This window comes from Colius striatus, chromosome 5, assembly GCF_028858725.1.
Source record: "Colius striatus isolate bColStr4 chromosome 5, bColStr4.1.hap1, whole genome shotgun sequence".
Taxonomy (NCBI): domain Eukaryota; kingdom Metazoa; phylum Chordata; class Aves; order Coliiformes; family Coliidae; genus Colius; species Colius striatus.
This window is the reverse complement of record NC_084763.1, coordinates 49,379,825-49,407,678: the sequence shown is the minus strand read 5'-3', so window position 1 is coordinate 49,407,678 and position 27,854 is coordinate 49,379,825. Positions and strand designations below refer to the sequence as shown.

Below are 27,854 nucleotides of genomic sequence, written 5' to 3'. Positions count from 1 at the left end.
AGTCATCTTCAACAGGCTGGTACTGAAGAGCTGGACATGTTTCTCTGGTGTCTAACCTCTGCCTCACTTCATAATCTTTCATGGGCAGAGGTGATGCTGCCTAAGACAACATTTGCAAATACAAAACCAACAACACCATATTGGAGGAGATCTGTTTTCATGGCTTCTATTGCTAACTGACTCCACTATGATGACTTTTCATATAGTGGCACTATCCAGTTCACTAAAACTACTTCCTAAATATAATCAAAACCTTTTCTGATTAAAAAGGCACAAGGAAGCCTTATAATCATCACTATTGCAAAATCTGGAACAGTACTACTGAAATATGATGGTTGGGCATGCAAAACATTAAAGCCTGAGAGTAGGCAAACTCCAGCTTACAAGAGCTGAGATTTGCAAGGAGCATCTCATTTCCTTGCCTAAATCCAGAATTTTCCTCCTTTCCCCAGGTAGTTGAGGGATAAAAGGTCTTTATAGCTGATCACCTCCAGCAAGCCCTCCTTCCATGCTGACTTCATGTACCATATGTCCTAACAAGAGGTCTTGAGGCATGCATAAAAAGTGGCACTTGACCTGCTCCTGGGGGGTTTGCTGGGTGATCCCTCCTGTGCCCGGGTGTGCCAGCACACCAGGCATGCAGGGACACCCGCTGCTGATTCTGGCTCAGTGCTGCCCAAGTGCTCCCCTAGGACATTAGTGCAGGAAGTCACTCTCCTTCATCATGGAAGAAAGAATGCTTCTGGCACCATTTACAAGTTTCAGAGGGCATGAGAGGAAATACCACACCTCTTTTTCAGATATGTGTGCCCAGAGACACACCTTGAGGCCTCCTCATTCTATGTCATCTCTGACTTCTTATCAAATCTTCACTTATTCATGTGCACTACAGGGAAGGCTAAGAGAAGGTGCCACAGGTAACACTGGAGTCTTGCTGCAAGGCTGGAAAATACAACCTAAGTAGGGTGGTAGTTGCATAAAACAATGCAGAAAGGGAGCCAGGCTTTCCTGATCGTTTTTAACATCATCATTTCTCTTCTGAAATGTTGCCCTTTTGGCAACAGTTATTGCTGAGTTGTAGCCAAACTTGTTTCTGTATTTCTGAGGAAAAGCCAACTTAACTTCAAAGGGTACTCCTTCCTTGCTTGAAAAGATTTTTCTTACACAGAAAATGATTTGGTTTTCCCTGAAAATAACCCAGTATGTATGTGAAAATGGCATTTGGCTAAGTCTGCCTGAGACAGTGAAACCTGGGTTTCTGTTCTTTCAAAACCACCAACACTCAAACCAACATGGATGAAATATCTGTCCCTCCACAACGGGTCTGCAGGGTGAGCAGGGAGCCAGTTAGACCAGATGTCAATACATGGGGTTTTCAGACCATCTTCCAAACACCTCCCTTAGTTGAGAGCCTTTGCTGGGATCTCTGATGCATTGGTGTTGCAATCTCTGTAGGCCAGAAAACACAGCCATGGTTCTTGCAGTGACTGGACCCAGTGCCCTGGCAGAGGCTCACCTGGTGGGATGCTTCCAGAGGTCCAGGTTGTTCCTGGGCCACCAGCACCTGGGGATTGGGAGTGCCAGTACAACTGGGCTTCTGTCATCCTGAGACATGGTCATGCTCCTGGGCAGCAGTCCAAACCCACCACTTCCAGGCACTGTGGTGAGAACTCAATGGGCAAAAGCCAGGGCATCCCCAAAAAGCTCCAGCTGTGCCACCAGTGACAGCCAAGTCCCCACCTAAAGGCAGATGGGCCAGCACAGAGGCAGATCTGTGATGGCAGCCACCCTCTGCACCTGTGCCAGAGGGCCAGCAGCCAGCTGGCACTGCAAGGGGGGGCACTGGCTCCTGGCTCCAGACGTGTTGCAGAAGGAGAGTGAAAGCTCTGCGAGGGGAGGGAGGTTGGAATGGGTGACAGGGACACCAAGTTGAAAAATGCTATTGTTACACACAGAAATAAGGTACAGCAGCTCAGTGGCTGGAGGGGATCTTCAGACCACTGATGGATAAAGAATCCTGAAGCAGCATCCACAGTGACAGTGTGATACAGATTCAGGTTCTGCTCTGGGTCACTTCTGTCATGAGCTTAGGTGTACCAGGACCATACACAGCAGCTCCTGCTCCTTTGCAGTTTAGACAGGCAAGAGAGGAGCTGACAAAGGGAAAAGACCTACCTTGGGAAATGACACACTGGTTTTGAAGACTTCCTCTTTGGGCAAACCATGTTTTTCTTTTCTTTTTTTGTAGGAGGCAGGGGGAGAAGGAAAATTGACCTTGGCTTACTCTGAGAGTTACAGGAGAAGGCAACTTTTTACACTGCTTGCAGCCTCAACAAACCCCCAGGCTGCTCCTTGGCTCTGTGGAACTTGACTTTGGAGGTTTGATGGATGTCTTCCTGCCGCCCCCTCCTCTGGGGCTCCTCACACACCTCACCAGGTCCCTCCCTGCCTGTCTCATTTCCATCCTTTGCCCTTCTTTGACTGGATGCTGCTTCAGCATGTGACTTGCTATCAACACCAGGAGGGGTTTTAAAACTCACAAACATCACTGTTTATTTGACTTCTTTGTATTGGCAAAGCTACACTTAGTGCTATTACCTGCAAGTGGAGCATTGACCTCTGTGCATGGACACTGGCAGCATCCTTCCTCTCGTTCCTACTGGAAAAGGGTTCACACTTGAGATCAAATGTATGGGGGAGTGTGACAGTGCTATTGTATGTAGCTTTGATAGGGATCAGCTATTCAGCATGGTTTTCTCTCTCACCCCTCACTCTGGAGCATCCTTGTCTCTCCTCCCTCTGACAGCACCTCTTGGGACAAACTCTCCTTCTCCTGGCCATGCTCTGACCAACACCACGGCTATGTCACTCCCCACTCAAGTGGCACGTGGTGCTGCCTCGCACCAGAGGTGTGGGACACAAGTAAGCAAATGGCTGGTGGCCAGCTGGCCTCCTCCCTGTGAGTCACTGTGCCCCAGTATCAGTCAGCAGTGCTATTTCTGGTGGCCAGCCTGAAGCAGCACGAATGTGCCCACGAGAGTGCAATGAGCCACTCCCAATGTCTGGCTGGATTTTTTGGGGTGTTGCTGAGATTGGCCAGCACACATCATTTACAAAGGACTTTTCCCTTTGCCCAAATGATCAGATTTGGTTGGTGACAGGTTTAGAAATGGATCCTGCTGGCCTTTCTGCAAGGAGAAGAAAAGGATACTCAGGTTCCAAAGAGTGTTTTGGTGGTCATTTAGTGGGATTTTTCCTTCCTTCCTGGGCACAGGATGCAAATCAAAGTGTAGGATGCAAAGTCCTTGCCTCATTATCTGAGTCTACCTCAGGAGCAGCTAGCACAGTCCCAAGGGACAGGACTGTGTAGCTTCATACACCTCAGCCCTTCCCAAATGACATCCCAGATGCTGCAGGGATAACACTTCCAGTATCTCTTCCCCGGCCTGCTCCTTCACTGTGCTAGTTGGCCAGAAGAACAGCACTCCATTTTGCACAAGGTCTCAAAAAAGGGACCAAGGCTTGGATAAGGGCTTCTTTCCCTATTCCCACCAGCACCACACACGGGGAGGGTCTGGCAGACTGCTCTCTGGACTTCTGCTGCAGTTTCTCTCAGACTTTGATTTGGGTTAACAGAAGATCATTTAACCTCCAGGAAAGAACTCCTTTATTTCCCAGAATCACAGAATGGTAGAGGTTGGAAGGGACCTCCAGGGATCATCTAGTTCAACCCCTCTGCTCAAACAGGTTCACCTCAATTAGGTCACACAGGAACACATCCAAGCAGGTTTTGAAAACCTGCAGAGAAGGAGCCTCCACACCCTCCCTGGGCAGCCTGTGCCAGGGCTCCCTCACCTGAACAGTAAACCAATTTTTCCTTAAGTTTAACTTTTTGTGTTCCAGCTTTTGCTCATTACCCCTTTTCCTATCACTTGACACTACAGAAAAAAGTGTCAACCCATCCTCGACTTGCACCTTTTAAATACCGTTAAGTAGTAATGAAGCCCCCCTCAATGTCCTCTTCTGCAAGCTGAACAGCCCCAGTTCCCACAGCCTTTCCTCATAAGGAACATGCTCCAGTTCTCTGATCATCTTGGTGGCCCTACACTGGACTCTCTCCAGAAGTTCCCCGTCCCTCTTGAGCTGAGGAGCCCAGAACTGGACACAGGACTCCAGATGAGGCTTCATCAGGGCAGAGTAGAGGGACAGGAGTGTGCCAGACACACTTTTCTTGATGCATCCCAGGATGCCATTGGCCTTCTTGGCCATGAGGGCACATTGCTGGCTCATGGTTAGTTTATTATCAATCAAAACTCCCAGATCTCTCTCTGCAGAGCTGCTCCCCAGCAGGTCACTCTCAGCCTGTACTGGGGCATGGGGTTGTTCCTCCCCAGGTGGAGGACTCTGCAGCCGCCCTTGTATTTCTGTTTCTATATCTTCCAATTGCTCCTCCCAGTCCCTTCTTTCCACTAATAGTTTTGCAGGATTAAAAAAACAAAAGGATCTGAATTTCATTCCTTCTAAGGAGTTAAGAAACCTGCAGAAACCAGGCAGTGAGTGAAACTCTCTCACTTACAGGAGATGTGGGAGACAGGAAGGGGTGCAAAGAAGCAGCAGCTACAAGAAAATAGGAGAAAAGGGGACTTTGACTTCTCTCTCTCCCTCATACATTTTCAAAGGCATGATGTAGACTCAATCCTCCTTCATGAACAGATTAGGGAGCACAGTACATCTTCAAATGCTCTCCAAACCTGCTGTAGGCCACTCACACCCAGGAAGCACTGTGGAGGAGCATGGTGGTGGGCTCAGTAGCAGGGTCACAGGCTGATCTGAGGACAAGAAACCAGCTAAGTCCAGGAGAAAAGGTACCTCTGTCTCACTAATTTCATCAGTTACTATGAGCAGTGGGTTTCTCCACACGCTCGTATTTTCCTTTGTGGTTAGCATGAGTCTCGGTATTCCCCCAAGAGAAAATGAAACTACACACCAAAATCAACACAAACAGAGGTGAACCATTTGAAAAATCCCACAGCTGAGTGCAGACCAGCCATCTCCCTGGGGCTTTGTGCTGGCAGGGTTTTCCCACCATCCCTTTTCATTCTCTCCCTCTCACCTCCAGCCTCAATTGCTGCAAGTACACAGATGCTCAAGTCAACAATCTTTCCCTTCCCAGGTTATTTCTAACCCAGTTCATTTCTCTGACCTCATTCCCCAGGTGATGGTGCAAGAAGGTGAAACTACACAATGCAGGGATCAACCGCTGTGGGATTTGCTTGAGGGATACTATATGCTTGGGATATAATGTGTTGCTCCAGAGAGAAATCCCTGCTTAGCTGCAGCCTGAAGCTCACCTGAAAAAAAGAGTCCTCAGCTATTAGAGATCTCACAGAGCCAGCATCAATGCTTCATGTTCAGTATACCTGAAAAGCTACTTGTTGGTTATGTAGCAGTCCTCTGAAGTTATATTTATGGTGAAGCCTCATACTATTAAGATCTGTGCATGGGCCTATAAAGAGATACTGGTTCACTCAGTCAACCCTTATCACCTATGCCTGGTACCAGCTAAACTGTAATTACTTTGGATAACCTGGTCATTTATTACTCATACAAAGTGAAGACATGCAACAACCATATACTAAGAATGGCTATTAACTAATAAACCTGTCCCCATATGCAGATGTCTACGCTGAATCATTTAATTGGGTGAGGCAGAGGAGGATGGCATCAAAGAAAAAGGAGAAAAATCAGTGTTTTTCAAGCAATGGTAAAAGCCCCTTGCAACCTGTAGTTCTGACACAAGTGTCATTGTTGAGGTATCTATGCACTTGACAAGCATTTGCATAACATCTAGCCACTGTCTGGTGGGCAGAAACACTTTAATTTTATAGAAGGGAAACTGGGGAAGAGATTTTAAATCCATCCTCCAGTTATCTAAAAAGTCACTTTCTACTAATTCTATGAATCCTGTTAAAGATCAAAAGCCATCAGCAAAAGATCAATAAACTGAACCCAAGTCTCTCAGGGCAAAGGTGAACATCCAAACCATTAAGTAATGTTTTATGTCAGCTACACTGAAAGTCTGATCCCCAAGTATCCTCATCAGCCTAAATATGAAGAAGGCTCTTCTCCCCTCCCCTCCACAGCTCTCCTCAAAGCAGCTGGTCATTAGAGACTTTGCACAGAGTACTGTAGCAGGTCAGTAATTCCCAGCAGGATTTTTTGCAGCAATTAACACCAGGACTGAAGTGCTGTGTGTTGTACACAACAACTGTGCAACATCCAAGTAGTCCAGAAGGAGTGTTGAGGCCCAAGAATGAGATTTTGTCAGAAACACTAATGTGTTACTAGGGAGCAAAATCCATCCACAATAGCTTTCACCAGACTTCCCAGTAAGCAGGACGATGCTCGTAGCCTACCTGGGCCATGGCAGAGGAGAAATACTGCCCAAATACAGTCACAGCTCCATGCTGTTTCCAAAGATGAAAGAACAGAGTGACCACATCTCAAGGCACTGAGCTGCATTTATTCATGTGACCATATCAGTATCAAACTAGAAATCATCTGTTTAAGATCATGTGTTAGGTAGGAGCAGCATTAAATAACAGACGTATGAAAAAGAGACGGTGCTTCAGAAAAGATTCAGTGTCCAACATACATAGTATGCCATTTTACCACAAATGCTTATAAAGAGTCATCCTAAGCATCAAAGAGAGTTTTATAAAAGTTTACGTTCTCATCCCATGGGATGTACAGAACTATGCAGTTTACATAGTTTTACTATCATCCAAAACATCATGTTTCAAATGCATGAGGCACAGCAAGAACAATATAATTCCATTTCCATAGGAACATAAACACAGCTTGTCACTAGTGACACGCTTTCCAAACCATAGCACTCACAGCAGTCATCCACGTGTACCATTTTAAAGTATTACAAAGCAAGAGGCTGGAGCCTGCCCACTGTTACCAATAGCAAATAACACTTCAGCTGTCCTTGAAAACTACCCAAGATATCATTGCAGTAGCTGTAAAAGGAAGCAGATGGAGTTACTGCATGCTCTGCCAGGGTCTGCTTGCTCAGCTGTTCCCAAAGGCAACCCATACATTCTATGAAGTATGCCCTCTACCCTCAGAGAAGAGGGAGAGCACCCTGCTTAGGTCCCACAGCCCAGGGAAGCTGCAAAGCTACAAACACACCTGTAACCACGTGATGCTTTGGCTCCAGAGATAGTTGACAGAAATTAGCTCAGCTTAAGGGAGGACCTGATTCCATAAAGAATGACCAGAAACTGGCCAAGTCTCAAAGAGAGAACAAGACTGAACCAGTCTTTGAATTGTTAAGTCAAGGATGGTTTTGGTCTGGGTTTTTTTTTTTGGTTTTCTCTAAGGACAGCTCAGAGAGACTGAATCTTACAGCCCACATGCTCAACTATTTATTTTTTTTCCATGGCAGTATCTGCAGGCACATATTATAAGTTTCATAAAAGTGCAAGGCCCAGCACAGGAAGATATCCTGGATTAAGACATTCCCAGTAATGTTCCTTTTGCCATCTTCGTGTTGGTCAACAGGTAGATGCACAAATATCGTTGCATGGGATCAGCTTATCAAAGCCTCTATGGGTTTAGCTTAATCATATGTGCAATTAAACACTGTTCACATTTGACAGCCTACAATGGCAATATTGTTATTTACAAGTTTGAAAATCAAGTCTTAAAATCAAGTTTTAAGAGGTAGAGGTCCACTTCTGACCCGCCGACATAAAATGTTACTGAGTCAATTGTATTCTAAGGCTGGTGGTCCCCTAACAATATTGAAGTAACCAGCTAGAGCTCCAAGATCTATGTAGAGTGATCTTTGCCTCTTTAGCAGGTCTGACTCTTCAATGCTCCTGGTACACAATGAGGAATCTAAAAAGGAGAAAGAGACACAGCATGTTAGCATTGCACAGCTACATTAGATCAATTTCATGGCTGCAGACATTGCTGGAATAATTGGCCTAATCTTTGCAGTTATTTATCTGTGGTTTAGAAAGGTTCATTTGAAAAGGTAATGTAACATAAACTTCATATAAAATAAAAGATATCAAATCAACCCACAACTCTAGGGCAGACAGGTAAGCAGTCTGCTACTCAAAACAGCAAGTGTGTTCAACTGTTCTTGAAAAGCCTCTTCATCAGCTGGGACAGCTAGGCAGAGCTTCCTCATCTTCTAAGCCACAGTGATAAAGGAGAGTTTGGTGCAAGAAAAAAAAAACTAGGCTGACTTTCTGCCAGCTGAGAATTCCCCTTCATTACAGGGGGATTTTCATCTAAACAGATGACATTCTCTTTGTGTCGCTGGGTGTGACAATACAGAACAAAATGGGACCATCAGTCTCAGGTTTGGGTTTTTTTTTTTCTTTCCCTCTTTTAAATCAAGGACTGAAGAAACCAGAGCTGCTTTGCTACAGCAGAACTCCCCTGAATGCTTGTATAATGAGTGTCCTGGAATCTCAGGCACTTGAATTGAAGTTCCAGTTTAATGGTGAAGTATTTTTTCATCTTCAGAATTGATTCAGATGGTCTGAGCCAGTCAAAGATTTATGCACCCACAAGGCAAAATCCAGAAGGAGCGATGCCATGCAAGATGCAAAGGCTGTGATTGATTTAAATAATAAGTATATTCATTGCAACAATGCATTACAGCACCAAAAACTTTGCACAGCTATCTTTTCAAATACTTATCACAATCAAATAAATCCTTAGGTTTGACATCTGAGGACACACTAAGTTTCCTAGCTGGTTTGTGTATTATTCTTCATAAAGCACTGATTAACAGACAAGGGGAACCGTGTTCTCTCCTACAATTTCATTTTTTAAACAAAGAGCTTGTCCTGCTGTCAGTGAGCAACATTACAGTTTGGGGTTTGTGTGATTCTTTTAAGGAGGCAAAAAGGGTTGGAATGGTAGTAGTGTTTGTTGTTGGTCTTTTGTTGCTAACAAGTCACTAGTATCAATAAAACATCTTTAGTGCTGTGGCAAATTGAGGCAATTTGGGACAGCAACCCATACTTCACAAAGTGCCCTGAATGACTGCCAGGGCTTTTTCATGAGCCAACCCTTCCGGAGCTGCAGAATTCAGGCTAAGTCCTTCCCCCACTGAGGTCAATGGGCGTTTTATATAACATTTAATGAGCTCTGGATCTGATCTCATCTGATTGGGGTTTTTACCGGTCTCTTTCCAGAAGCTTTTTTTTGTTTAGTTAATTTCTAAACACTCACTGAAATCAATTTTTTACACACACATACAAAAATATCTCCAAAGTGCAAGGTAGGCAAGCCTGATACCATCACCTGTAATATTTTCTGGCAGCTGCAGCTCCTTCCTTGCAAGCAGTCTTTTCCTTTCAAACAATGCTGAGTCCAGACTCTGGCACCGCGGCTGCTCTTCTGGAGGTGGGTGTAAAGCTTCGTGTTTCAGTAAGTCTGCTGCAGACAGCCTGTGATTAGGATTTCTTTCTAGAGCTGCTTCTAGCAGCTCTCTCATGGAAGTGCTGCAATCCTCAGCAATATCCTCCAAGGGGGGAGCTTGCTTGTGTATCTGTTGGAACAACAACAACAAAAAAGATCACTGAAACAGTTATTCCAAAAACAATGGAAGAGGAAGTAACAGATAACCACATGAGTGGTCTGGGAATTCCCCACTTACTACTCATTACCTCCCTAAGCTGAGCTGATCAGAACAGAACATGTAACTGCACAAAATCCACCCTTTTAAAAGAATCAGATTTTATCATACATTTAAAAACTCAAAACAACTCCAAGCAAGCCTGAAATCTGGTGCAATATGAATTCAACAGATTTCTGTACTACATTGGAACAATGAGAGGATCAAATTTGCCAGGCTCCACTTTTTATCTGCACTTGTAAGCAAAACAGACAACTTGAACATAGATGGGCTTCTTCAATCAAGTTTCACACTGTTCTAATGCTATCCTTGCAGTAAACTCAAAGCCTGTAAACTGTAACTCAAACCACAGAGATGATTCCAGCTCACCCTCTGATGTTCCCTAAATCATCAAAACCCACTTCTTCCCTCCTTGCCCTGAAGCAAAAAGGATGATATCATCTCTCTGACAAATATCTTGACAATTTTTATATGACTGGAGCCTTCCCAATAAGACCACAGGAAATCCTTCAACTGAAACTGAGCTAAGACTCTGCTAAGGATACTTACAATATAGAGGTAGGATGGATATGCAGAACGGGGATATCTGTTCACCCAGGGTGGGATGCCAGTTTGCATGTGAATAATAGTAGCTCCCATGCTGTAGATGTCTGCTTTTGTTGTGTGGCCTCTGCAGAGGATAACTTCAGGGCTCATGTAAATCTGTGAAGAACAGTTAAAACCAGATTAATCAGTATGGGAAAACAAACAAGCAAAGAGCAAGATTTTGTGATCCCAGAACACGGCCCTCTGAAGGGATGCATCCCACAAGTACCTGTAACCTAAAAACCAGGCATCACCTGGGGATTAATAGTTTTCTGCTCTGCACATTACTACAATAACAGAGATTTTCTGGACTGGCATTTGGACAAACTCATATTTCAGTTTTGTCCTTTCCAGACAGGCCACAGTTCACTGGCTGTGGGACTCAGCTGAGCTGTGGGAGCCTGAGGTTCAAACCATGGCTGTGCTTTGTTCATCTGGGCAACAGGAATTTTGTCCCCCCCCCCAGCAGTAAAAGGGAGTGTCTGAATTGCCAGTTTGTTTTGTGGGACACTGCTGGGACTCCTCCATTCTGCTTGAAAACCATGGACATGGACTAGGCTAAAGCGAGAGTGTGACCTCTCATGTTAGACACCCAGCTGGGAGCTGAGGTTCACTCCTCAAATCCCTGTTCTGTGGGATGCTACACAACTCTTCATGGCAGAACTGGCAGATATATACCTTTCTGCCTTCCTTACTCTTCTCCTCTCCCCTCCTTATCCAATAACTGATCTGCATGTTAGGGCATTATCCTAAGAAATGGGATGGTGAGGAACAAGCTGGTTCTAAGGAAATGCATAAATTAAAAGCCAGATCTCTTAAGTCTTTCAATGTGCCCTTTCCACCAGGTTACCCCCAGAGCAGCTGTTAAGGCAAACATCCCTCTTCCATCCTTTTTTTGAACCAAAAATCCTAATCTCCTCTAAATAAAAATACAGTTTCCATCCAAATATTTCACTGAAACATTTGGATTTGTCAAGACCCCGAAGAAGGTTCTGGTGGCAAGCTCCTGCCAGCTCCAGGTAACCAAGAGTGAAGCTGGAGGAGATCCAGCAGGGAAGGAGGCACTGCCTGTACAGCTTCTGCCACCACAATGGCCCAGGGTCTGGATTTCAGCAGAGCCTGGGCATGGCCCACACCACACTAGGCCAGCCAGCCACACTATCTGCTTCTGGTTTCTACTTTTCCCTCACCCAGTTTCCCTCTAAAAGAGTCAAACAGAACTTTAATGACTTCAAGTCATCCTGTCACAGAGAATCACATTAAAAGCCATTAACTGACACCAGAGCAGGAAGTTAAGTCATCACCCCATGGTTTGACTGCTTATTACCACAGATTGAGAATGACTGTAGGGCTCCAGCAAATGCCAAGGAACATTTCCCAGGAAATCACACACCATGTCTGCAAACAGAGCTTCAGTTTGGAAGCATGTGCAAAGGTTCAGCAGGCATCTCCAGCTGCCACTTACTCCTACCCACTGCTTTCCTCAGGGCTGAGATAGAGTATGTCTGCACCTTCCACCTTTAAGTCTTGTAAGGAGCAAAGAACAGAATTTCTACTTATGTAAAGAACAGTCATGAGCAAATACAGTGCAACTTGAGCAGAATCCATATGAACAAAAAGCAGATGCCTTCTTGAGAAAAACAAAATGCTGGAACAAAAAGCTGTCTGCAGTCATAGTCAAAATGTGAAGGTGGTCAGGATGCACCTTGATTGCATAGGATCAAAAAGCAGAAACAAGATGTGCACCAAAGCTGTGATTCCAGACTGATTTAGACTGGCCTGAGACTGTTGTTACCAAAGTAGGCAGCTCAAGCCCTGATACCTTCCCATTCTCATTCCTCCCTGATGCTGGGCTGGCACTTGTTTGCCAGTCAGACCAGAGACACAGGCAGCTGAAAAACAGTCCTTTTCTTCATGCTGTGCTAGTTTCAGTTTAACATTCCTGCCAATGAATCACACCCTTCGAATTCAATGGAACTTAGCAGACAACTTTTTCCTCACCTCAAACAGCAGCAACTGAAGCTTACATATGTTAACAAAGTGACAGAAAGTGTAGCAAATGCCTATTTCCTGCAGGGCAGTTTCATCACAACCAGGTTATATTGTGCTGCTTGCCTTATACACACACCAGTCAGGAAACCTAGGTTTTCATGCTACACCAACTAAACAAAATTTCACTGCCTTTCAGTCATTCTGATCAGAATTACAACTATTCATTTGAATAAAACACAGAGAAGTCACTATATTCAGACTTTTTGTGCTACAGAAGCAAATAAAAATCTTCTCCCAAAGGAGAAAGCACAGGAGAAAGATAACTCCAACTGCCAGTTCCTTCATGGACCCAAGTCCCTGCCAATAACAGATGTGAGAGAAACCAGCCAGTTCACACACATGATGCTGCATGGCAGTGACTGAGCCCTACAAAGGGTTGCACAACTACATGCAGAAACAGCACTCCTGGACAACTGCACCACTTCTTAACAAGTTGTGTAATAGAGGGTGCAAAACTCAGAAGGACTTTGGAGAAACAAAATCTTACTTTGAAAAATTCAACAAACTTAGTGCTACCAAAGACTGCAGAGGGCATTTATGAGTGACTGGATTAGCTATGCCACAAGGCTGAACACAAGCACTGTGGAGAGGAAGATGCTTGGGAGGAAGGTTGTGAGAAGAAAGACTTATAGACTAGCTTTCATGATGTTCCTCTAAGTCTTTGACTGGTATATGAGGTCTCCTTTCCTAGCTCTCTCCCTGCAGCCTGACTTCTGGACTGTGATGCTGCAGCAGAGAGGCAGGGACTGGCTTCCTCTCCCTCAGACAGCGAACACCAAGCACTACCACATTTCAAGGTCATGGGGATTGTTTATTTTCTGAGGACATGACTGTGGTGCTCAACAGTGCCCAGTAATTTTCTTCCTATTAAATGAAGAACCAAGTGTTTTTCACAGTTGTTCTTACCAACACAAACTTGGCCTCTCCTCCAACAGCCAGAAGCAGATCATCACCAGTCTGCTCCACAAACCTGGAAATGTCCTGTTTACACACATCTCCATCCTTAAGAAATACCCTATTAGGGTTTCCAACTCATTCCTACCATTTTTTCTTATTAACAACACAAAAAATCCCCTTAAACAAACAAAAAACCAAGAAATCCCAAACCAATATAAAAAAATCCCACAGGGCACATACATGAAATGTCAGAAAGCCTGTTGCTTCCAGTACAGTAAGCCTTTCAAGCTCTTAGCTCCCCTGACTGGAGAGACAGTGAAAACAAATGTTCAAATATTTTCCCAAAATATCTGGAAAAAAAATCAAATAAACATTCTGGGAAATCTTGGTTTATCCTGCTCTTCCAAGGAGTGAAATAATGTTTGTCAGCTCTAAAAGTATCCCCTCTAAACACAAGCCCGTGCTGTGGAAGACTGTCAAAACGGTAAGCACCAACATTTCAGCTGAAGTGTTTCCTGTAAACAACCTCCTCTAGCAACAGAAAGCACACAAAGCCACATTTGCAGCAGCTGTCCAAGCTAGTTGTTGCTGCTCGGTTGTTTGCTAAAGCTCCAGCCCTGGAAACACCTGGGCATGAGTGTATGCCAAGTGGTATGCAGGACCTCTGTGCATGTGCAGAGTCAGAGTCACTGGGAACGTTTCAAAGGCCGTCATCTCCATCCCTGTAATGCCTAAGCAAGTTTATCAGACAATCATCGATCTTGCCATACATAACCCCCAAAGGACAAGAGGGTTACACATAGATGGGGAACAGAGTTTAGAAATGCTAAGACACGAAACTCAGAGGTCTGTAATTTCTGTGGTTTCAAAGGAGGAGTCAAACTACTGTGTTAAGCAGGTCACCCCAGTCCATAGCTGGTATCTCAGAAGGAATCTCTGCTAGAGCAAAGAACAAATTCCTGTGTGAAGTGTCTCTGACCAGAAAATGATCCACTGCAAACAACTCTCCTCAGAACACTGTGCCTTTGACTTCAGTGAATCCTGATTTCTCTTTGACTCCAGATTTAACGATCGCTAATAAATGGGAGTGCAGAGAACATGACATGGCTTTCAAAGTGTAACCTCTGATTCTCCAATTCAGCAAGTTGAAAACAACAAGATAATTGAGATGATACTGATGTTTGCTTGTAACTTATGGAGAAGTTATAAAACTCTTTTGCCCAAGCTTTGGCCCTCAAGCTCCAAATTTGAGCTTAAGCATCACAACTCTGGTAATAATTCAATACTGAAGGCTTTTGGCCCCACAGCTTCTTACCTCTGTTCCTCTAAGGTCTTTGGGATAGTAAATGTCTTCAGTCATTTGAACACTTAGGCCAAAATCCACCAAAACAGCCTTAGTTGACATAAAGACAATGTTGCTTGCTGGAAGAAAAACAAAAATGAAAACATTTAAGTTTCTAGTATGCTGGGCATTTCTTACAACATGCTTATTTCATTTGAATGTTAGCCTGAAAAGGGAGATGAGCACAATCAGCATCCTTCTCCTAGCCAGAAATGATCTGTTAGTGATTGAGTCCGATTTTAAACTGTATCTTAAAAATCAAATTCGACTGGTTTAGGTAAAAGAAGTTTTGGTAGCTTAATTAAAAAAGAGAGAGAAAATGGTTGATGATCAGGGAGGCACCTCAACACAGCAAGGCCTGCCCTGCAGGTGTTTAATGGTCTCCAATGTGGAGAGATGACAGAGGACAGGCTATGGCTGCAAAAGTAATAAAAGATGGAGAGTTCCAAACTCCCACCAAATTGCATCAGTATTTAGGAGCTTAATTCACCTTCCTTCATAAAATTCTGCCTAAGGCAACACTTTGTATGTAGAGGCTTTCTTTGCAGTTGTATTTCTGATCAAATATTTATGAAGGTAGTGCTCTGTGGAAGCCTTGAGAAATTCTTATTTGCTGTTTCAAGTGGACAAACAAAGACTCCAAGTTATGAAACAGAAACACATTTTCTCCCAGAGGAAGCTGTGGGTCATTCTCCATGTTGACCATGCCCACTGTGACCAGTCAGAGGGAAGATACAAACTTGATTTCAGTGGTACCAAATCCTGACACAGTCCTTCATGCAGCTTCCTCCCTACCACTGCTATAAAACTACATAAATAAAGTTGTAATTTTAGGGATACTTTTGAAGATCTGGATTTTAAACACTGCCCAAAGGACAGTGCAGAGGGCCACACTGCCACAGCGCAGCAGGCTCTGCTGACTGTACCCCGTCTCACCTACTGCTGGAAATCCTCCCCATCAAATAGCCCTATGATTTAAATGTTTTCCAATCAAGGGTTAAAGTGGCAGCACTGAACTGCTCCTAAGAGCCAAGAGAAAGAAAGCCCTTCTCTGCTTCCTGGCTCAAGGTAATCTTTCAGTAAAACCTTCAGCTCCTCCTGCCTCAACTAGACAGAGATCTAGTGGCAGCTGATGCAGTGAGGAAGAAATCAGAGCTGTTTGGGAAACAGTCTTTTCTATCAACAGAGGCCACCTTGCCAAGCAGAAGGCATTGCTGTCATTAAGGGCCAGGGTTATCCAGCTCACTTCCTCAAACAAAACATCTCCTTGAAAGCAGAAGCCTTGCTGGGGTTTGCACCCAGGCACCTCCATCAGCCCCCACTTCAGCTCCTGCATCCAGTAATGCAGAAAAAGGCTGAGAAAGCAAGATGCACTCATACTCACCACATTCAGAATGGGCCAGTTCTCCTACCCCCTGTCTAGATGTAGTGGGTTGGGTTTTGGTTGGTTTGGCTTTTAAACCTTTTAATTAATGTCATTGTTACAGCCAATTACAGTAAACCCATAGGAAAGACTCTTACTGCAAGCAAGAAAGCACAACTAAAGGAAAAAACTAAGCAGTTTTACAGTTGTCAGAATCTCAAAAGCTTACATATAAATTATCAACCCACATTAACTAAAAAAGGTAAAACCTAGACAAAAATTTAGCAATTCCTGATCATCATCTTCTGTCAACTATGTATTGCAATGCTTCAGTGTGAATATTTCTATTTTAAACTCTCCAGTTTAGCAACAACTAACTCTCAGATAAGTCTTCATTAGAAGCCCTGTATCTACAATGGCAGAATTTATCTGTCTGTGGGTTGAGGTGGTGCTAGGAGAAACAGTATTTACTATTAAACATAATGCATTAGAATTAAAACCTACAGGGATTTAATATTAATGTATTTAATTTAGGGTTAATATAATTAAGTTTTGATGATTCATACGTAATATCCAGAGCTTTTTAGGAGCAATTAAACAGCAAAATTTGCAGTAACTGTTGAAAGGAAAAAAATCCACAACAGTACAAGTAACATATTTAGTCCTAAAGTGTCTCAAACAACAGCTATGCAAAAACATAACACCTAAAAGAAGGGGCAAGTGGAAGGTAGGCATGGAAGCTCCCAGGATGAATGTATGTGGAAAGAGGGAAACTTGTAGCTTAACACAGACTGATAATTTCATTCATTTTCTCTAAGTTTTTATTTCAAAATGTGTCACTCAAGCAAGGCAACAGAACCATGACTTTCAATTCACCCTCTACACTGAGGTGAATTAATAAATAGTGTAAATAACGATTATCTCCAGAACCTGAGCATGCCATTTGTTGAGCATTATCCATCCTTCCCTCCCAGAGGTGCAAGGCTACGCACCTTAGCTCAGGGCCAGGCTTTTCACCAGAGTCCCATGCCAGCTTGGACCAGAAAACATCCCAAGGAAACACACATAATATACATACGTTTAATGTCATGGTGGATAATTCTCTTGGAGTGGAGAAAGTCAAGTCCTTTCAGGATATGCTTTGTCACCCAAATGATTTCAAATTCTCTCATAGGACCACAACTCTCCAGCTTTTCCATGACAGATCCTCCCTCTCCAGCTTCCATAAAGAGATGGATCGTCTCATCCCACAAAATAGCACCGTATAATTCAGCAATGTTTTCGTGACGGAAACACGCCTGTATTTCAACATCTGATGGTTTGAACTGTTCCACTGGGACCTAGGACATCAAAACAAAAACCATGGAAGGCAGCTCAAAAAAAACCATCTCTCCATACTAGCACTAGTTATCCTACAGATGAAAATGGAAAAAGGAAGTAAAGCATTCCTATCCACTTGTTAAAATATGGAGCTTTATTTTGATCCTATGACTTGTTCTTCCTTTGCAGTTCAGAGAGAGTTTGTTGGAAACATGCCCAAATAACAAGTGCAATCTTCCAGAAAAAGCAATGTAGTAAGAGTTATTCCCGACAAAATCCACTGGTTACGCAAAAGATCTGTGCAAACTTCCCGGTGAAGGAGATGAAAGTCCCACTGCTTTTTCCATTAGCTTTGTGCATCTGCCCTACCAGAACCACACTCCCGTCTGACACGTGGCTCTCTACTTGCAGCACTCGGCACAATCTACAAACTAACCACGCTCAGGATCACTACTGACCTCAATTCAATCCTTATCAGCACTGTTCTATAGCTCAAAAGAAAGGAAACCTGCTTTAAAGTGAGCACCTCACAGTACTATATTTCTTTAAAAATTACTGACAGCAGATTGCCAAGACAACAAAAAGCAGTGTTTGCTTACACAAGGAAAGGCTACTACTGCTCTTTTTATTCTCCTTCCCTCAGACTTTGTGGACCAATTTTTTATTGCAATGAGAAACATTGTTTGTATTTTCAGAAACATTAGGAAGCTTTAATTCTGTACTGGCGTACAACAAGTGGCAAACTACTTCTGCCCAAAGGCTACAACAGCCTTCCCAACTCTTGCACACACGGAAGTAATGCAGGTGCCTACTCACAAGCAGGGGGATACAGAGCAGTGTCACAGCTAAACTTTAACTGCCCCTGAATATTTACTGCTCAATTCATAATAGTATGTTGAAAGAAAATGTAATAGCAGATTTTTTGAGACATCTCACAACCTTATGCTCAGCTGGTGCTCAGAATACAATGAGAAATGCAATATGAGCTGAGCTCTCAGGAATATTAGTGGAACTAGAGTAATGAAATCTATGTCTGAAGATTTCCGTTAAAGAATGAAAGACTAAAACTATTTGCAACCAGAGTTTTGCCATCACTTCCAGCAGAGGCATGATCTCAGGGACATGTTGATATTTTAGTTATTGTTAGTACAGCAAGACAAGTAGAAATACTTCTACTCCCACATCCAGAGGGCCTGATCACGTGGCAGTTGCACGTGCTTCCAGATACTTTCAAATGCAGAAACTTTTGCAGTCTCAGAGTCAAGAAAATAAAACAAGTTAACAGTTTCAAATGTTCACTTTCCCTACTCTGTGTAGGAACAAAAATCCAAGATGATCATCAACCTAACAGTGGAATTTGATGCAGACATATTTGAAAATATACTGTATGTTGTACAGTATTTGCTCAGAGATAAAACTCCTGAACTAACATACCAGTTTGCATGCCATTCTTTTCTTGGTTTCTCTGTCTTGGGCTAAGTACACCTTCCCAAAAGCACCCCGAGGAATAAAATCGGAGCCAATGTTCCTGTAAGTCAGCTTCCACGGGAACAGGAGCACATCTGAATCGATTTGATAACGCCCATTCTTGGGTGTGATCTGTGGAGTTCAATAAAAACAAAAAAGACAATCACAATGGAGTTCAAACTTCTCCAAGACTGATTAATTTTATACATGTAGTGGGGAAAAAAAATAATCACTTATATATGTGCATGATGCATGAGATCTGTCTTTATTTAGAAACATTAAATGGGAACAGCATGTGAGGTGTGGCATTCATTCACAGCCCAGGCATCCACGTTTCTCTCCAGTGACTAACTTACAAAGTGTAAGTTGCAACTAATTGTCTGGAAACAACAACAGCAGCTGGGTTAATGAAATGACCCACCTCTTGTTATTAGATTTACCTGCACGTTTGTCCTTCCTGTAATCTGCTAACTTGTTATGCCACATAGCTGTTACTCACAGGCTATCTTACATGAGCAAGAGTTTCAGCATTTCCTAATATCACATGTACTGCCAGGGGAACATAGTTTTATTTTCCATCTTGTATCAGAGTTTCTGCTGCTTAGGAAAAGGTCAAAGAAGTCCACCACGATTTATCAGCCACCTTCTTCTAGTTTTATAGTGTAGGTCAAAAAGAATAAAAGCAGCAATCACACTGCCTGCTTTGGGTGGGTAATGCTGGAAGATTTGATTCTCTCTATTGTCAGTGAGGCAAGGAGGGCTCCTCCAGGAAGCGATTCAGAGCATCTAAGCTAGTATCTTGCTCTAACTCTTCCTCCAAAACAGCTCCCTCCCCCTGCACGTGACATAGAGAGATCAAACTCCTAACTCCAGCCATGTGAGTACTGTTCAAGGTTTGATGCTATTTCTTCTGTCTCTTAGCTAAAGCATCAGCAACGATTCCTGCAAAAAATGCTTCTAATTAATTCAGGGATATACAGTATCGTGAGTCTCTTTACTGCTACTTTATTGAGATTCTTGAAGATATGTAAAAGCAGATTGAGAATATTTATGACTTTGTGTCTCATGTACTCAGCTCTTCATCTACACTTTTTAAGATAACGGCGTATTAGGAAGATCATTTGGTTTAAATTTCTGTTTAAGATGTAATGCGCATAATCTTTCTGTGCTTTACCTACCTTCCTGGTTTTTAATCAGAAAAGTATCTCATCGACTGCTAAAAATGTGATTTGTGACTAGTATCTACCAGAAATAAGTTAATTTTTCAAAGTTCTTAATTTTGGAGAGTATAAGCTCTTAACAGTGGGAGGGGGATGTTTTTAAATAAAAAGTATTTTGCTTAAGATTTGCAGAATGAGCCTCCTCTCTACATATCAGACCCCAGGTAAAGACTTTAGCAGTCTGTACATCTCTCACATTTACATTTCAAGGGGTTTAGAGTACCTAATCCACACCTATCCTGGAAAGCAACATAGACCAAGTGGAATGGATTTGCAGAGCAAGACAGCAACCATCATCACATTATTCATGTTTTCAGGAGGTTTGCAGGACTAGTTCCTAGCCTGGTCCTGTGGAATGAATGCTCATCTGCAGCTGTAATGCATCTTCCAGTTTGGTTTCAGCTGAAAGAAGTGCAGTTTGCACACTCCAAGACCCTTCATGACGTGAGCCATGGTGCAGTCAGCAGGGGTCACCAGGCAATCAGAAACACTCCTAATCCTAACTAAAATGCTGCAGATACTTATTATGTATGTGCACCTGCTGCAAGCAAAGCCCTGCCTCCAGTCCTCAGTTGCTTAATGGGATCACATGCACCTATTAGTACTTGGTTCATACCAATTGTATGCATCTGTAGAAACAACATGCAAGCAAAACAACCCTGAGTATGTAGAGCAGTGTCTATCCTAAGTATAGGAAACATTTAGAATTAGTAAGTGTCCTTTCAAATGTTACAGACTTTAAAATTGGCTTGTTTTGCAACACTGCAGTGCTCCCTCCAGATCAGATTAAAGCAATAACCTTTGCTGTTTCACACCTGAGTAACCAGTAAGCCTCAAGCAACCACTGTTCCCATATAAAACATATTACATGCAAGCTATTTAAGATGATAGATGTAGAAAACTTTAAGGAAACAAAACAACAGCACAAGCACACACTTTCTCCTCACAGTAGTTTTCAGAGCAATTGATTTTAAACAGAAGTACAACGACATAAACATCTACAGATGCTTGTAGAACACCAATAATTTTAGGGAACAAGTGATCATATCTCAAAACAACACGTCTATATTTTGATTTAGTAGTGTATGATATTACATAACAGTGGAATTCTGAAAGTCACAATTGATACTAGATACTCTTTTTCCTTTACTACTCCTCATGACTACTTTTTTCATTTTGTACAGAGAATGAATTCAGTAACCATATCAAATAGATCCTAGACCTTTATTTGGGAGTTTTGCCTAACGAACTGTTTTTACTGCATGAACACAAGGCACTGGAAAACCCTTATCATCTTCCAAACCTGTAAGCTATCACAGTTGTGGTTTCTGCTTTTTTACTTCATGTCTCCAGTTTGTATTCAATTGTTATGAAATGTTTTCAGCTCTCTTGGGGTCCGTGAGGCAACACAGATTGGAACTTTCTGAACAACAGACCTTTCTCCATAGCTGCCTGAGACTGCAGGGGCTAGACTTGATGGCCTCAGAGATCCTCTCCAGTCCCAGGTTTGCACAGGGAACAACAGCCTGACTGTTACACCTGGGCCTGAGGTGATCTTTACATAGATTCACTAAAAACTTCTGACTCCCAAGGTCTAATAATTTTCACATAGAAAGAAGAGAGACATACCATATTCAAGAGGATTCCAGATTCTTGCTGTCTGCATCCTTTGAATTGTTTTGCAGTGTTAGACACCTGATTTGCAAAAGCAAGCAAGTCTTCCACAGTCCCATATTTGACAGAGGACATCAAAGAAACCTCCCTTTCACAAAACAGTAGAGATTCTGCACGTTCTTCATTTTGATTTGCCTCTTCACACATTGTAATTAAGCTGTCTTCATAGGCTGCAAGGTCTCCACCTGGATAAAGGTTTTCCATGATGTCTATCACCTCAGACATATTTAAATTAGTTAGCAAAAAGTCAATCTCCTCTTTGCTATCACTACCCGTGCTCATATACTCCATTACTGTCCACTTTGCAAAACCACTCCTGAAAAAAAACCAAAAAAGAAACAAAGAAACCTGAAAACACTTTTCATCTAAATGTATTTTAGCAAAGTAACATGAGAAAGAAGTGATCAGGATGATACAGTTCATCATTACACAGTTAAAATTATTCATGTTATGAAGAAAATCATAACTAATAGACTGGATGAAAAGGAAGTAGAGTAAAAGTCCTTGCTAATGAAAATTTATGTAGAAGTTATTAGTGAATCTCCCCTGCCATTCACTCTTGGAATTTACTTTGATAAAGTGTTTCATTAGAGGAATTGGAACAGTAAAGAAGCACAAACTAGTTATATTTTGCTAGGAGCATCCTCAGTACAAATGAAGGCATTCATTATTTGGAAATTAACAACAAAGAGATATAAACATAATTAGTTTAATCACAAGTTTTTATGAGCAAATCATGCATTGTGTCCAAAAAGAGATCACAGAGCAAGATCATTCCACCAGCAATAAGCATCATTGTTAGTATCATTGCATAACGCACAAGTAAGCCACCACCTGAGATTCACAACCCAATTGATCAGAACTAGACTAGAATTGAAATTTTCACCAGTTTCAGAGAGTCAGAAATTGAGTCATCATAAAAGCAATGAGCTTCTGAAACAGTTTGTTCTGCCCTCTGTCCTACCAATAACTGCCCATCTCTCCGAAGAGGACTTTCACTATGAGAAACTGAGTTCAACATCCCAAAAAGTTCCTTCCCATCCCAGGTTGCCACTTTATGCCAGAGAGAGTTACTCTACCCAAGTTAAAAATGTATGCATGGTCAGTCATTAAAATACTTGCACAAATAGTTTTCAACCTGTAAATGTCTATGGCACTTACCTTGTATTTATCCTGGTTACATCACACAAAACCATCAAAAACACCTCAGTGTAATCCTTAAAGTCGTCATGTTTCTTGAACCCGTATTTACCACCAGTGATAATTTCACAGCGTTCTGTAGCAGTCTATTAAAAAAGCAAAGCAAATAGAGCCATAGCATACCAGCTCAAGTTGAAGGACTGGTTTATAGTCATATGATCATTTCCTACACAGGCTTCATGGAAAGAAAAACTAGTAATCACAAGGCTGAGATAACAGGGGATTTTTCTGTAGAAAAAGTTGTCAGCTCAAAAAGAGAATCAAGTCACTGTATGGTCATCCAGATTTCCAAGTAGTAGTGAAAAACAGTTTTTCCACTGTTAAGTCCTGAGTTTTAGTCTCCCTGCCTCATGCTTGCTAATAGTGAAGTGAAGGATCTCCTCTTCCTCTAGCAGAACTGAGTAGAGCATGCCCTATTTAGAGAGCCCTCACTTCCTTTTTTCGTAATCCACTGCAACCATCTATTTTGGGCAAGAGATAACAACCAGAAAAAAAGATACTTAGAAAAAGAAAAAGCATTGAGTGTAACCTATTTATCCGAAGGACAAGCAGCAGGCTCGGTTCCCTGAGGCCGTTTCTGGTTATGATTATTATCTTTCTTACCCTCCCCGTGAGGACGTGGAAGCTTTGTGGCACACATTTCTCATGGGTTAGAGTATTTACGTCAGCTCTAACGTTGAAGAAAACTGAGTAAAATGACACGGCTGTCTTGGCACAGAAACTCAAACTCAGCCCACGTGCTGGGAGTTCAAAAGGCAGGACAGGACATATCAGCAGATGCAGCAGAGGAAAAGGCAAGAGGAGTGCCTGCAGTGCAACACATCCCTTTCCAAATCCCTGGGGTGACAGTGGTAGAGCAGCACCATGCCCACCCAGTCTCAAGATGGACACAGTGACTTTCATCAGTACTCTACACTGGTCCACTTAGCCTCAACTCAACCTGATGGCCCTCCTAGCATCAGGGCAGCTGGGCAGGAAACCTTGCAGTCACTAGCACCACTCAAGTGGGGAGTACGCCAGCTCAAGTGGGGTGCTGAGAGAGGTCAAGTTTTTCCAACCTACACAAAAAAATAAAAGATGCTAGGGGTAGTTTCTAACTCATCTTCCTGCCCTATGCCCAAGCTAAAGGCTGCTAACAAAGCTTGAAAGCTTTTGTTCTTTTTAATAAAGAACATTCTGATTTTTCTACACTTTTATTTATTGTGGTTTTTTGGTGCTGAATTTGTGGGGGTGGAGAGAGAAGAAACCATCTAGTCATAAAAGGAACTGAGAGACTGCATGTGTAAAGTCAGGTAAAGTAAGAACTAGTCTTGAGGGGCTTTCTGGAGAAAAACATGAGCCTCTAGATGCTCTAGTCTTTTGTGGCTAAGGACAAGTATGTACCACAAGGAAACTAATTCACTCCCTGATAACATTTAAGTATATAAGGCATCTGTACAGTTTAGATCAAATGCAGCCTAAGTGCCAACTCTGCTCTACTCCTCAAAACATTCCCAGACTACAGCACAATACTAATAATATTCTTAACAGTTTCACTACCACCCTTAAAAAAGCTCTGAATAACAAGAAAAAGTGACCATAATCTGGGTGCTTTTACTGCTTGAGAACAGCTGCAGAGCCTTTATTTTTCCTTGTATCTATCAGATTCTAACCAACAATTGTTTACATACTGAGAGCAACATCTAGCCTATGTAAAGCTGATTTTTTAAATTATGCAGCAATTTATGCATTATATTTCCACTACTGCCAAGAAAGGTGTCCATTTGCCATCAGGGAATTAATCCTCCTTTTTAACCCCTAAAATCCTGTACTAGTATCTGTGGTGGCTATTCAAGCAACATCCTAAATCTTTCTATACAATCCAAGAACATGAAGAAATTACATCACTAAGTATGCTTTACTGAGGTTTTCAGTCAAAAAAGTGTTTTTATCTACAGTGGAAAAATAAAACTGAACGTAAGCGCTTAAGTAACTTGCTAAAGCATGAGACTCTTTCTCCAGTTCTGCCACTATTTCAACATCATCACATGAGTAATTTGCAAGCCAAGAGTTTATTTCTCTATTTATCATGAGCAGCTTTTCCTTAAACTTCTTTTTTTGAGAAGTCTGCTCCTCCAGAGCATCCTTATATCCACCACATTAAAATAAAAGTAACAGGATACCAAAATTATGTGGCCCCCATGGGATTTTTTTGTGTGTCAAGGATCAACACAACAACAACAAAAACGCCAAACTAACAAAACCTGCAATAAAAATTTAAAAAACTTACACACTAATAAAAACCTGTACAGTCTGTCTGAACACAATCATACAACCATAATAAAGGCTTCTTGTGCTGCTGTTATGGAACAGGTTTTTTGTCTGTGGCAAGTAACTGTCCACCAGTCATGGAAAAGTCTTCATTTGCTTTTGAGAAAAGTTACTGACAGAACTCGAAAAACACAGTCCCTTAAAAAAAAACCCTTCTGCTGTTAGAGGACAAGAACTGTCAACAATTGCAATTTTCACACCGTTTCAGATTTTCACTCGGGAAAAAAAAGGAAAACAGAAGAGAAAACAAAGTCCTCGGGCTGTCGATGGCCCATCTCCAGCGGGGAGGGGTCCCAGGAACTCCCTCCTTCTCTCCCCTCCATCTCCACCAAAGACGGGGTCTCAGAGCATCCCCCCACATCTCCAGCGGGGAGCGGGTCTCGGGGTCCCCGCCCCGCAGCCGCTGCGGACAGCGCAGGTGCCGGGGCTCGGAGGACTCCGGCGGCACACACGGTGCTGCCCGGGCGGCGGAGACCCTGCCCGGCCGTCACCACCCCCAGCATCCCGTCCGAAGGGCGAGCGGAGAGGCAGCCGAGCCCCCTCCGTGCCGCCGCGCAGTGCAGCCCGGTCCCGTCCCGCTCCGTCCCGTCGGGGCTCTGCCGGCGTCTCTCCAAGCCTAGCTGTCCCTTGCCTGCTCCCCCCGCCGCCCGGCCCGCAGCCCCCCGGCTCTGCTCCCCTCGCCGCCCGGCCGCGCTGCCCCCAGCCCCGCTTACCCGCGGGGCGCCGGGAGAGGCCGCGCCGCCCGCCCGCCCGTCCGCAGGCAACCAGCGCCGGGGCCGTGGGCCGGGGCCCGCGGGAAACTCCCGGGGGCGGGGAAGGGCGCAGGTAGCACCGCCCGCCGCTCACCGAGGGCGGGAGAGCGCCGCGACTCCGGCCGCGGTTTCTATTTCGGTTTCCTGGGAGGCGGCAGTGAGGGCGGCCCCGAGCAGCGCTCCCGTGGAGCTCCAGCTTGTGGAGACAGCTGCGTGTCGCTGGCTTGTGACATTGGTGAACTGCTTCCCACGGTCCTCTCACGTTCCCATGCCAAGCGGTTTTCCCACACGCGCTTAGTTTAAGCATTATAAATCCGAATAAAACTTCAGCTGAAACTCCTTGGAGGATATTAGTGGCAGTAGGAATAGATGAGTTCCAGTAACATTTTTAATTGCTAAAACCAGGCAGGATTATGTTTCATTTCTCAACCAAAAGGCACGTGACTGCTCTCCCAAGAGCTCCTCTCCAGTGAATTACTTTTTGATTAAGAAGTGACACCTCCTGATCACCAAAAACTGTTGCCACAGTTGCTAGGACGTCTCCTGAGACACAATTTGTATACTGTTTATCATCTGCACTATGACTGTTTGCTTACTGAAGGCAATGGCAAAACTTTCATTATAAAGTTTCAGGACAAATACTCACTTTAGGCTTCAGTGTTTATTACCAGTACATGCAACTCCTGTTTGCATTAGACACACTGACTCCTTTGTTTAAAGGTTATATGTTTGCTACCTCTCCTGTGCTGTTTAAAATTGTCCAGAGCATGGCACAACTGACATTCTGAAATGTGCAGGGATACAGACAGACTCAATCCCTGATTGCATTTTCCTTGGCATCGTAACTGAACGTGTGGAACACTGTTAGTGGGGTTAACTCCATCTGTGCATGGTTTCTCCTCCAAAACATACAGGTGATAAATACGTTGTCAAACCTCCATAAAGGTGTCTGTGTCTTCTTTGTGGAGTCTGACCTTGTTCAACTGCACTACTACAACAAGTTGCACTTGTTAAGGATTGTTTGTGAAAATAAGACAAGAAAGCTGAAAATTGTTAAAGGAAGAAAAAACAGAGCAAGGAAATGAAGGGGACTGGGGAACAAGGCAGGGTATAGGAGAGGTAAAAAGGAGAGAGGCCAGGTGTAGGAAAGGGAGGAATTGGCAGCATCTTGAAAGTGGGAGGTTAAGGCTGAGTAACGCATCCTCAACATGCTCCCACACTAGCATACCTTACGTATCCTCTTTCATGCACTCGCTTGGGTTATTAGTTTTCCTAAACCCACAATTAATTCTAATGAAATCATTTTCCTTTTTTTAGACCAGCTTCAAAGGTGAAGAGAGGAGTTTCTCCACATCAAGGAATTTAAGAAGGTCAAGTCATAGGATTCCAGAGGAAACTCACCTTGGAGAGATGGAGGAAATACAAATTTCTGCTCCGTGGCATGCATATGTAGGGTATAAATTGAAACATAGTATTTTAAAAAACATCTACTCTCTGTCTTGAGGATTGTCACAGAATCTCAAGGGCTGGAAGAGACCTTGAAAGATCATCTGGTCCAACTCCCCTGCCAGAGCAGGAGCTCCTAGAGTAGGTAACACAAGAACTCATCTAAGTGGATTTTTAATGTCTCCAGGGAAGGAAACTCAACAACACATCTGGGCAGCCTGTTCCAGTGCCCCCTTACCCTCATAGTGAAGAAATTCTTCCCTGTATTTCTTTGGAACTTATGTTCCAACTTACAGCCATTGCCCCTTGTCCTATCATTGGGTACAAACTCAAGACAATTAGGTCATATCAACTTTTTACAGACCTTACTAGGACAGGCTACCATGTTTACAGCTCTGCAGTGAAGACCTGCTACCAGAAGTAGCGACATAGACCCTAACACACACTGTGGATGAGCCCACAAGTTTTACACAAATGACTGGTTTTAAACACTAAGGAAAACAATGTCTCCTTCAGTCTGTGGCTGGGGAACCATGTCGTAGGCCAATGAGTATCTGGC

The 27,854-nt window shown here is 43.2% G+C and overlaps 1 protein-coding gene across 1 annotated transcript; it reads right to left on the bottom strand.

Annotated features, from left to right (window-relative positions):
- Positions 1–6,503: 6,503 nt before the first annotated feature.
- MAP3K8 (mitogen-activated protein kinase kinase kinase 8) lies at positions 6,504–25,872 on the bottom strand. Its single transcript, XM_061996765.1, has 9 exons — positions 25,811–25,872; positions 22,749–22,873; positions 21,543–21,903; positions 18,661–18,825; positions 16,985–17,246; positions 14,517–14,623; positions 10,217–10,369; positions 9,334–9,580; positions 6,504–7,908 (listed from the first exon to the last, which is right to left on the bottom strand). The coding sequence occupies exons 2-9, from the start codon at positions 22,781–22,783 to the stop codon at positions 7,775–7,777; spliced, it is 1,464 nt and encodes a 487-aa protein (XP_061852749.1). The 5' UTR covers positions 22,784–22,873; positions 25,811–25,872; the 3' UTR covers positions 6,504–7,774.
- Between the last annotated feature and the right edge of the window lie 1,982 nt (positions 25,873–27,854).